Source organism: Brachyhypopomus gauderio, chromosome 3 (assembly GCF_052324685.1).
Source record: "Brachyhypopomus gauderio isolate BG-103 chromosome 3, BGAUD_0.2, whole genome shotgun sequence".
NCBI classification, from domain to species: domain Eukaryota; kingdom Metazoa; phylum Chordata; class Actinopteri; order Gymnotiformes; family Hypopomidae; genus Brachyhypopomus; species Brachyhypopomus gauderio.
The window spans coordinates 14,543,763-14,556,117 of NC_135213.1; the positions used below are offsets into that span (position 1 = coordinate 14,543,763).

General features: G+C 40.8%; 1 protein-coding gene across 1 annotated transcript; it reads right to left on the reverse strand.

Annotated features, from left to right (window-relative positions):
- Positions 1-1,573: 1,573 nt before the first annotated feature.
- calm2b (calmodulin 2b, (phosphorylase kinase, delta)) lies at positions 1,574-5,099 on the reverse strand. Its single transcript, XM_076999702.1, has 6 exons — positions 4,972-5,099; positions 4,156-4,186; positions 2,835-2,978; positions 2,539-2,645; positions 2,309-2,444; positions 1,574-2,195 (listed from the first exon to the last, which is right to left on the reverse strand). Exons 1-6 carry the CDS (start codon positions 4,972-4,974, stop codon positions 2,167-2,169), a joined length of 450 nt encoding a protein of 149 aa, XP_076855817.1. The 5' UTR covers positions 4,975-5,099; the 3' UTR covers positions 1,574-2,166.
- Positions 5,100-12,355: the final 7,256 nt, after the last annotated feature.

Below are 12,355 nucleotides of genomic sequence, written 5' to 3' on the forward strand. Positions count from 1 at the left end.
CCATGTACACAGAGGATGTACAGCTAGGGGAGAAAGATGATCTCATTACATGTATGGCAGGGAAGGCTGTCTGTGAAGAGCCTGACACCACTAGTCAGCTTGATGATTGGTCCTTGCTGAGTGATGGGCGTGTTCATAAAACATTTGCAATAACATCAGCATCTCTCACAGATAGACAGCTTGGTACCCAAGTCTTTTGTGGAGATGATGCATCTATTAAAAATAAATAAAATAACATCATGAAACAACCTTTGTAAATAACATACACTAAACATTCGGAAGGTAACTTCTCTACATCACTGTTTTTATCCATTTTGTTTTTTGCACCACACCATCGTAGGGAGTCTTAACGGTGTCCTACCCTTTCCCCGTCCACTGCTATGCTAGTGACATTTGACTACAGCATGCTGGAACTATTGATAGTAATGTCACGCAGCTCCCATGACTGCTGTCAAGTGGACCGGACCCGTCTTTTGATCTTGGCAATTCAAAAGATGCCTGCCACCATGATATAAGAGCGCAGTGCAGCTACAGTCACAGCGGCGAGGTCTTTGTGCACGGCTGCTCCTAAAAAGGGCGTCACGGACTTTTCTCGTCTTGGATGCTTAAACCAATCAGCAGCCACGGAGCTGGACTCTCTACTCTGCGGCTCCGAGATGTTCTTCAGCATCTGCTCGAAAAAGGGAAAACGCACCTACTCCCGGGACTGTGGAATTTGTGGTTGCTAGGAGACTTCATGGAACATGAACGTCTAAGCCAGAATGCTCAACCTAGGCTTATGCTGAACAGACCTCTAAAAGGGAACTGTGTGTGTATATTCCTTGATAAAGCACACCCCATACACCCGATTGATCTGCACTGCCATACTTTCCCAATGTCCTTGCTCTCTGATAAAGTGCAGAATTTATACCTCAATCCCTGCATCATACAGATTACTACAAACAGTCGACAGCCAGCACCCTTCCACGAGTGCTGGGACTGAAGACACTAGGACAACATGTCCTCCTGCCTTCAGTGTACAGCCAACAGAATGAAGCATCACTGTCTTTCAAGCCCTTATAAGGTTATGGTAGAGTTCAAGTAGACACGAGGTTCAGCCATGCAATGGTGTTGCTCATAGTGCATAAGCAGAGTTGGAGTGCATTCAGAATTACAGAATAAGTAAAGCTGTGACTCAAAACTGAAACAGCTGAATCAAAAGAGAAATTGCACATTGCCAAGAATGTACTTCATACAAATACATTACAAACTAGCCACAACTTTCAAAATCAATTTTTTATTGCTCTTCACATGAATCTTAAGTGCTAAATCTTTTGATCATTTTTGGATGGTGCTCATATGTTCAATTAGGGCAGTACCATCAGATGCAGCTGTACCACAGCAATACTGGTATGGTATATATGATTTATGTACAGCTTGCATAAAACTACATTACACTGATACATGGACAACAAAGTATTTTGTTGGTCCGAACTGCTAAAAACAAGAATCATTCCTGATCTTTTTAAAGAAGCTGTATGCAAGAACACCTTGCTTCTGATTTACCCCCCCCCACCCAATAAACAAAAAGACATTTGGGATAAATTGTTAATTTTATTGGAAAACAAATATACAACTTGGAATGGATTGTTTGAGGCATGGCTGTGCCATAAGCGATTAAAAAAAGGAAAGAAGAAGTGACTAGTTATAAAGCATAATAACCCAGAGAACAGAACAAATACAAAAAGACTATAGTGTACGAGTACCTGCTGATAAACCCCATAGTATTTAATTTAATGACGTTGCAATAGTGCAATGTTGACTCCCCCCGTACATGTACTTAGTCCATTGTCCATGCAGGGTAGTTGCTCCACATTAATCAAAAAGAAAAAAGGGGGTGGGGGTGGGTAGGGGGTCCACTCAGCTGACCGACTATATCTCCAATTGTGAGATGGCAGCAGTGCCAGCAGATAGCCAAATGCAGTGCCAGCCAACATGCCCATCTTCTGGTCTTGTGACTGCTACTTAGACAAAAATATTAATGATAATGCACATGGAGGGGGGGGGGGGGGCACATGCATTTGCCTTGAACAGCCAGAGATGATGGGGAGAATTGAAATGTAGCATTTTACAGAAATTACAAATAAAAGGCAAATAATTTTATACAAGAAATTCTGTACAAGGCTTTCACTTTGCCGTCATCATCTGTACAAACTCTGTGGAGAGATGGAAAAAAGGGAGGGGTTTAAATCAGCCATCGTTTCACACTTATTTATACTGCATGTGTGCACCAATGAACGTGACGCCGTCTTGACCCGCCGGATCTTACCTTCATAATTGACTTGGCCATCACCGTCAATATCTGCTTCTCTGATCATCTCATCTACTTCCTCGTCTGTCAACTTTTCCCCCAAGTTTGTCATCACATGACGCAACTCAGCAGCGCTGATGTAGCCATTGCCGTCCTGGAAGCAACATGTAGACCATTAATCATCGGACCTCACGTTTCACACGGGACGGTCATCTTCGGCGGCACTAAAATGGCAGCAGGTGCCGTACCTTGTCGAAGACACGGAAAGCTTCTCGGATCTCTTCCTCACTGTCCGTGTCCTTCATCTTCCTCGCCATCATGGTCAAGAACTCTGGGAAGTCTATTGTTCCATTGCCTGGGTGAGAAGTGACAAAGAGGCCAGTCACACTTATGTATTCTGCTACAGTCGAGAAACTAGTCAACACTACGTCATACATGCGCGCCAGTTGCCTAATTAACATCAGACATGGAAAAGCTCAATGAGATGCAGATTCAAGAGATCTCATTACTACAGATTAATCTAAATGGTTTCATGTGATCTCACCATCTGCATCCACTTCATTGATCATGTCCTGAAGCTCTGCCTCCGTTGGGTTCTGGCCAAGGGAACGCATCACTGTCCCAAGCTCTTTGGTGGTTATGGTGCCATCTCCGTCTTTGTCAAATAGCGAAAAAGCCTCTTTGAATTCTGCAGGAAGACAAGTGAATGATGGAGTTAAGACACATCCTAGTAGAAAATGGCAGTGGTATTACTGTTTCACTAAACTTTCACTCTGCAAGCAAGAATTACGATGGGACCTCACAAATCAGCAGTAATGGAATATTTCAGAAGTGTGTGGAGTCTGCTATTTGATACACTACTTCACAAGGACTTAACTATTCACTTATTCATTAGCTTTAAGATCACATAGCAAACATTGTCGTAACTTCTCTGTCACACAAGTACCTGACTGTATCCAATAAGGTAAACCAAGACCTCAATATTTATGCAGAATAAGGTCTGTCATATCCAAGTTTAAAAGAGATCTGCCTTTGGACGTTTTTTAGACAACTTTCTTATACCAAATCTGTCGAAACTGCCAAGATACAGTTTCCAGCGATGCTTTAGATAAATATCTAGAACAGGAGGGAACTGTTATGCAGGCACACAAACAAGCCAGAGCCATGGCAACACTGACCCAGCCCAAGCAGTTTAGGTCTATGTTAACGATACTGCCTTACAGTGGGAGGTCAGCGAGATCTGGAAATGTTTCTGCTTCACAAGCTTACACTACATAAAATCCCTCTTGGAAAATTGTTAAATTAGTCAACAAGTCCTCTAGGTTCACTCTCCCCATGAGTAAAGTGCTGTGGGTGTGGAGTGGGAGGAAATGGGATATGTATACAAGTAGATTTGATTAGTAGATTTGAGTACTCTAGTACAGAGATCTTTTTTTTCAGAGGGTACTACAGAAAACTGATACAAAGGCTAATTCTTTTTACTAAACCACAAACCAAATTGAGCTAAAATAGCATGAGATTTAGGCAAACCTTTTAAAATCACACACACCTAACCCAAGCAATTAAGATTAAATGGGTTAGTGTCCTGTCTAAACGTTTGAAGTATTCTGTAGGACCGACATTTAGGACAGTTTGAAGCTGAAATGCTGAAGTTTCCACAAGCCTGCAGGCATCTCTCTAATGGCTGATCTGGGGAATTGATTTCACCGTAGCCCACCCATGTCCAGACTTAACACATAAGCACGTCCAAGAACCCGCCTTAAAAGGCAACAAAACAGATGTCCATGCAACAGCATAGTACAAAAGGATTGCGCGAAACACACACACTCGACTGGACAAAACAGAAGCAAACAGTATAACCTTACCTGCAATTTGCTCTTCTGTCAGTTGATCGGCCTAGAAGAACAATGATTTATAACATAAGTACAGGTGGTTTAACACCCTGTGCGCGCGCCTCTTGCCGCGCGCGCTTTTTGGTCTTGAACAAAAGACATTCAAAAATTCTTCCAACAACTCCAACACGAGTTTTTTTTTTTCCGAAAACCAGTCGGTTGGTTTCAAGTTCTTCGACGATGAAAACGAACATCACAGTTCCTGCTTGAACACTCCCGACAGCTTAGCTATGCTACCGCCCGCTAACTAGCACATATGGCTAGCTAGCCAAGTAGCCCGTGAGCTAACTAGCCGAGCCTAACCGTTATGATCTAGCCACAGCGTTAGCCAGCTAACTAAAGGAAGCTAACTAGCCACATTAGCCGTCATTATCAGTGTCATATCCGAGCCAGCTAACCAACTACCACAGCTAACCTGTTAAACTTAATCCCAAAAGTAAACACGCCAAACATAACACCGTGAAAACAGCTTGAGAACAATGTTCAAACTGTCCAGATAACGACTGGTGTAGATAATGATGTCGGTTTTAAGTCTATGGTTTGCTTCAGTGTAGCTAAGCTAAGCTAAGCTTGCCGTATTGGCGGCACAGGTCGCCGTCGGTTTCGATTGATACGGGACAGCTAGCTTTAGCCCGTTAGCTAGGTGACGTTAACGCAATACAACTCAAGACTTCTTTCATTCCCTATTCTCCCCATGACTAAGACACATCAAGTGATTGCTCTTGACGTTTCCTAATGCATGACCCTTAAACGTTGTACGATGAAAATTAAATGCTGGCATGTACTCACCATTTTCCTATATTCGTCTGCCTTCCACCCTCCAAGTACACGTCTCAAATGGGGAACGGAAAATTTGGTACAGTGTAGACCCGCCTTGACGGTTGCACATGAACACCTCCCCTACCATGTGTGCTCATCCGCCCGCTGCACCGCATTATGAGTACTAACCAAGGGAAGAAAGTGCAAAATCGCTCACTAAAGACAAGTTAAAATGACTAGGGTGTATTTAAAATCGGAATAAAAAGACATGTGACTCTGTTTTGACTTATTTGCAAAACCACGCGGCAAAAATTCTTAGAACTATTTGATGGCGGATGATTACTTCTTGGGAGTCGGTTGTGCGGAAGTTTCTGATTGGTCTGTTTGTACCTGCAATGCGTCACTCCCTTGGTCACACATTGTAGCGTCTAGCCAGTCATAAATGGTTTGAAACTAGTGGGCCCGAATCACCTGAGCTAATGCCAGTCGTTCATGTGAACAGCACGTCTCAGAAAAAAAGATGTTTAAATATATTCGTTGTAATGCTTTATATATATGGTGGTCATCATGTATGCATACAAGAAGATGTATTCCACAAGGTGGCACAAAATTTTACCTGTTATTTTACTACACTGCACATTAGTCAGAGGTTTGTTTTCATAATGGGACTTTACTTGTTAATAGTGTGATATATTAGTTGCACATCAGAATCTAAAAGAGAATGATCTGTCAATGTAATCAATTTAATCAATGTTATCAGTGGGTGGAAAATACCCTGAGAACTTTAGAATGCAAGAGTGCTGACAGAGTTGCACATCTTAGTCTGATTTCTCCCTGCTTGACTGTCCCAGGTCCCTCGTGGTTCGTTTACAAGGTTAGTGTATACTGTATAAGCCTGTTTAGAGAATTCAAAAAGGCCTTAAAATAGTTATTGGCTACAGTTCACAGTGTTTAATTCATGACGTATGAATCAAACAGATTATTAAAAAAACTTATGAGTTTAATTTGTATTTTCCTTAGTATTGTTTGTGTTTCTTTTCTTTACAATGGGCTGGCAATATATATATACTGTCTGACACCTCTAAAAAGCAACAAGAGTTTAACTTTCGTATATAAAAACCATTCAGGCCAAAACTGCACTTGGTGAAAAGGGTGGTGCCTCCTATTTCCCCTTTCAGAGCTTGTAAAACATATTAGGAAACCATGAATCACCCAGAGTCTGTGCACACAACACAAACACAGTTTGTTTTTTCTCCATGTTGTCCACAAGTTCTGCATGTTGTCCACATTCTCTATTGAGAGAAATCTCATATTTTATATTTCAGTCAAATTATGATTATGATATTTTGTAGTGTACAGAAAAAACACATTGTTTTTAACGAGACACATTTGCATTGCAATAAAACAGTAAAGATATTAGCTAGTCTATCTAAGCAAGTACACACAGCCTCTACACTGTGTAATTCTAGAGACATTGTAGTTATTTTTAATGAAAGGCAAAGAGGGAAAATCTGTAAACATCACATACTCACAAAGATCCCTAAAGGTGGATTCCTGACCCTAGACATTTTCAACAGAGAATTCTATATAACTGTATAACTGTACAAATTAGTTCAGATTGTCTAAATATATATACAGGAAACCAACAAAAATTATGTCATGGGAAAAAAATATTGATTCAGAAATGTTCCTAGTTTGCTTTTACTGCATTAACATTTGTTCCTCTGTTCATGCCTTTTGCCCTCTATAAATTCATATACTGATTTAATTGTATAAATTTTATCCAGCAACAAACTGTGTCATGTACCTAACATGTATTACAAGAAATAAAATACCAGTGATATATTAGTTACATTTATTGACTGCTGTAAATGTATTCCTGTATGAGAATGTTAAGCAGATTTTTTTCAGGTCTTCTTTGATGTTGGATTTCAATTACACTCAAATGCAATCATGCACAATAGATAGTATCAGCAATCATTCATTAAAGGGACATGGAAAACTGCCTAATGTCTGTCGTATTAATTAAATATATGAGGTCTGTTGTATCTTCTTTTGTTCATCTGTGCACAAAGCAGAGATCTAGTGATATTGACTACAGTTACTCCAAAAACAGGGTAATAGGACGCCAGGTTCTGTCAGGGGGTAAGTGAGGGCATAAAAAGCCATAAGAGACACAGTTGGGTGATGCTGGAGAGTAGGAAGCATCCCCCGACCACTCAAGTGTTTACCAAGAGTGAGAGGCATGAAACTGAAGACCTATCCATTCTTAATGAACCTTTGGGCTTTCAAATGACCTGTTATACTAGGGTTAGATTTCCTGCACTGTGTGTGTGTGTGTGTGTGTGTGTGTGTGTGTGTGTGTGTGTGTGTGTGTGTGTGTGTGTGTACATATGTGTCTCTGTATGGGCATAATGAAAAGAAAAACATGAGTCAGGTCTTCTGCTATTTGACTTACTTCACATGTCTTCTTCTGACATGTTTACTAAGTGATGTTGGGTTGCTAAAATCTAATAATTCAGGTAACGGGTCAATCTAAAAGTATTCATGTTTACTCAATCCGGCTCCAAAACCACACAACTAAAGCTGATTACAAGAGATTTTTGTGCACATAATCTATGCATTTGGCCATTTATAAAGTAACAATAAATAAAAATGATTGCCAAATGAAAAGTACTCTCCAGATGTCTCATGGTAAATGCTGCTTTCTAGTGCAGAAAGATTAGTGAGATTGGTGACTGGGCAAATTTCTGATTTGATTGTGAATGGCTTTGTATTGCATATTTCAAATCAGTTTATACTCTCTAATTCGTTTAAAAATGAGGCATCATGTATAATAGCACCATTCCCAATAATTACTGCAATGCAATGCATAAAATATTGTTGGTATAGAAGTATCAGTGATGTTTTTAATATGCACACGTACATCTCTCTCTGTTAAACATATGAATTGAGTCCTGTGCTTGACTGTATAGATGTGTGAGTTTTATATTGAGGGAAGAGATAAGCAGGATTGTGGAGTGCAGTTGGGTTAAAGTCCAGAGGAAATTATGCTGCAAAAGGGATTTCTGAATATTACAAGGAAGAGTTTCATTTGCTGAAATAGGTCTTGAATGCCAGTGTGCTACCTTGTCAGCAAGAGGCCAGTGGCCAACTGTTTATATGGTAAAACTTCATACAAGCTCAGGCTATGACAATATACTGGATGAGGAGAACGCTTTTAACCCACATATGTGGTGTGTATCCACAACTGTGAAATGTGAACTGTAATTTAAGAACAGGTTTTAACTGTGCACACTGAACAGCATCAATATTTCAGCAAGTATTTAGTAGAAGCTATCTAACATTGCTAGTCACTGCCAGCTAATTAACACACTTGATGACACCAACGTGAATATGATACCCTATAAAAACTATAACTATACTGTATAACTACAACTATAACTATACTGAACTACAATGTAATGAACCTGAATGTTAAAATGCTTTCTGTATAGGTTATATTTTAACCTGGTTTATTATAGGAGATTAGAGCCTTGTTTTCTAATTGGAAAACACACACACACACACACACACACACACACACACACACACACACACACACACACACACACACACACACACACACACACACACACACACACAGCTAGTTGCTTAATCCTTACTGGTAGCTCTGTAAAACAAGGACCAATATTCCAGTTAAAGGTGTTTTCTAAATTTTGCCTCAGGTACACTGACTAGAACAAGCACAAATACACAAAAAACATGCAATCCTACCAAGAGACAGTAACAGTACATTTTGCTTGCTATGTTTATTCATATGTTTATTCCTGATTATTCATAATTTCCAGTATTTTAATTTTTTTCAGGATTCACATGGTAAATCTTACTTCCCATTATATATTCAATACATTATTATATAATCATAAGCAGAAAGAATATTCAAAATGCAGGAATATATACAGGATATGTAGACAATATTAACATAACTATATACTGGTATATCAGTGGCCAAATCATTATTAGATGTAATGAAAGTTATAATGCTTAAAAAATGAGTAACACCTGTTAATAATCTATATAGTCTAAATATAAAGTCTAAATCTAAAGTCAGAATTGCCCAGTAGGAACATCCTATTTCCTGTAAACATACCAGGAGAGTAATGGCCTAAATAACAATCAGATCACTTACTGTAGCAACCGCAATGTATTATATGTTCTTGTGTTACAGCACACAGCTGATGCAAGTACTCTTTAAAGCAGTTCTCCGCGTGGTAAGTGTCTGCCCAGGGCTTTTCTGATTTGATCCCCTGCATTGGCTTCCAGATCTGCTCTGTCATGCCATCAGCGGTCAGGTGACCAAACCCGAGCTCCTGGCCTCCCACCAGGTCCCTGCAGCAGGCTGGCCCGGACACGGTCCTGCTGGAGTGCGCAGGGGCACTGCAGAGGAGCAACCCGCCCTCGCTGACCCATCTGGCCTACATCAGAGACGGGCGGTGCTGACAGCCCTGCAAAGCCCCACGATATCCCGCCGCACTGCTGCCAAATCCCGAGCAAATGCTCAGGCGAAGGACAGGCCGGCCTTGGGAGGCTGGAACAGGACGCGGCGCCCGTATACACGCGGAGCGCCCGTGTCTGCACAAGATGAAATCTCTAAGATAAATACTTCAGTCAGGTGCCGCCCACTCGTTATTCGTCCGAACAGACACGTCTCGGCCTGCTGCGCGGTTCCGTCAGAGCGGTGGTGTCCCCAGGAGAACACGTGGTGAAAGTGCAATAGATAAAGAGGCAGGGACGTCGGGGTCGGGAGTGGAGGAGGGACAGACAGTGAGGGGGAATGTGTGTGACTTAAGACAAGAGAAAAGATGTCTAGCAGATGTGTGAAAGAAAGCTGTAGAAGCACAGGAAAACAGAGCTGTGACCAACCCCTGATGTGATAATGACGTGCCAACAGCTCTGCACCGTGCCTGACTCTGCTTTCTCAGTTTTACTAGGACCGAGATATCACAGAGGGACACCTGCAAGGTTGTTCTGTGTGCGTGCTTGTGTGTTCGCAGTGCAGGGGGTGGTCAAGGTGTGTTCGGCTTCCATAGTCTGACTGTGCAGTGTATGGGGTCACAGTAGGTGCAAGATCACCCCCCCCCCCACCTCACCCTCCATTAACTGACCCAGTACAATTAATGAAGTACTGGTGCTTTGCTCAGCACAAGTAGACCAAGTGTACCACAGTGTGCTGTGGAATCTGTCTGTCAGGTCCCTGCAGAGACAGAGCCAGCGCTCGGTCCATATTCACCAGCACAGTGCTGACACCTAGTGGTCTCGATCCAGTACTGCATCTTCACTTCTGTCTTTACCCCCACATAACTTAGGTCACTGTAATCTTTTTAGCGTTTCATAGCATTATTCGTTTGCATCATGATCATTTCTACACACAAGACTTGTCTTTTTCATTTGTCTAGGTCTCAGTATAATGGAGTATATTTTCACTGGTAATAAAAGGGGATACAAAGTCCACAGGACCTTAACAGGTGAAGATATTGTGGATCATGTGCATTAGGTGAAATTGTTTGCCTTCTGACTGGAATCCCCAGAGTAGAAATCAGATACCTGTGTGCAATCAGAGATCCAGATCCATTAATGGTCTGTGTGATAGTGTAGCTGCAGGCAGGACGCTTGTGTCATTAGAGAAGTTAAATCTCTCACAAGACACACTTGGCCTAAGGATTATAATACTCACTTATTTATTACAGTGGGAAACTCCCATATCCTGTCTGGCTCTGGATTTCAGTCACTGAAGAAACTGACCCAATAAACCCAAGGCTAACTCTAACCTTTACTGTGTCATAACAGTTTGCTTTAGAAACTCGTTTTGGCCAGATCACCTTATAAACACAGCCGTGTGGTTGTAAATATGGTAAACAAACTCAGAACTATTGCTTTCTCCTGATTGGCCAGATACTGAATGGTTATATCCAATTAACTGATGTCTGTTGAAAAAGCTGAACTAAAAGCTGATTCATTCTTGTAATTATAATTTCATACAGAATTAATGAAATAAGTATTCATTAATATATGTAATATCACCGATCTGTGATTAACTTTCCCAATGAAAATCTGCAAGTATAAATCAGAAATATAAGTCAGAAAATGATGTGTTCTAAATGTATTTGTGCAGCATAATAGCACAATGTTAAATCAGCATGGTATGTGTTTTACAGCTTCACAAAAGCAACCATGGAGCCAATATAAACACCTACCATCGTGAGATACAGCACATGGTTATGTAACAGCATTTTAAACCAATATCTTTCACATTGGATGAGAGTATGTGCATATGAATGTAGATGATAGATGATCTGTTGTGAATCTCAGGTCAGCATTTATTAAATGTCAGTCTGACTCTGAGCCTTTTAGAGAGATCGGTAATAATGCATGTGGTAATAATGCAGGCTTCATGTGCAACAGATCCTGACTCAGTAGAAGAGAAGCTGTCCTGTGGCTGTAGATGTAGATGCTGGAATATATAGGTTTGCTGAAGCACCATGTGGTTTGGGCTGAGTGCCAAGTTCATTCTCTGCTAAAAATGCTAAAGAGACAATGTGAAACAGAGGGAGCTTTTCATGTTGTTATTTCATATGTGACAGAGATCATTCATCAGCTGTGCAAGTTAAAAGTAGCAGGTAAGGGGGTGTGCGAGTGTAAGGGGGGGTGCGAGTGTAAGTTGTTGAGCGGAGGGGGGGGGGGGGGGGGGGAGTTGGCGAATTACTAACGCATCATGTATAAACCTAGCGTCAAACCTAGTTTGACGTAACAGTCTCAACAAGAGCAACATCCAGTTAAAATAAGTGGGGGGACGGTGTTCCGCCGCTACACACTCCCACTACACCCCTGCAGACCATAGATGTTAAGATAACATAGATTACAATTTACTAGTACTTGTCAATGTGAAAAGTGTTTAGCTGCTGCCCTCTGTTGGTTGAGTTTACACTTGCAAATGCTGAGAGAGCGAGAGAGAGAGAGAGAGAGAGAGAACCGGAAGTGAAAGTTTAAAACATTTACTGTATTTACTGTAGACAGTCTGCATTATTATCAGTGAATCCCTCCAGCTACAGCTCATCCCCTTTAACACCATTGGTCCATAGGTTCATTTGAATATACAGATGCTGGTCATAAAATTTGAATATCATGAAAAGGTTGATTTATTTCAATAATTCCATTCAAAAAGTGAAGCTTGTATATTTTAATCTTTCACTACACATAATATAAGAATAATATATTTCACGTGTTTATTTCTTTTAATTTGATGATTATAACTAACAACTAATGAAAAGCACAAATTCAGTATATCAGAAAATTAGAATATTGTGAAAAAGTTCAATATTGAAGATACCTGGTGCCACAATCTAAACAGCCA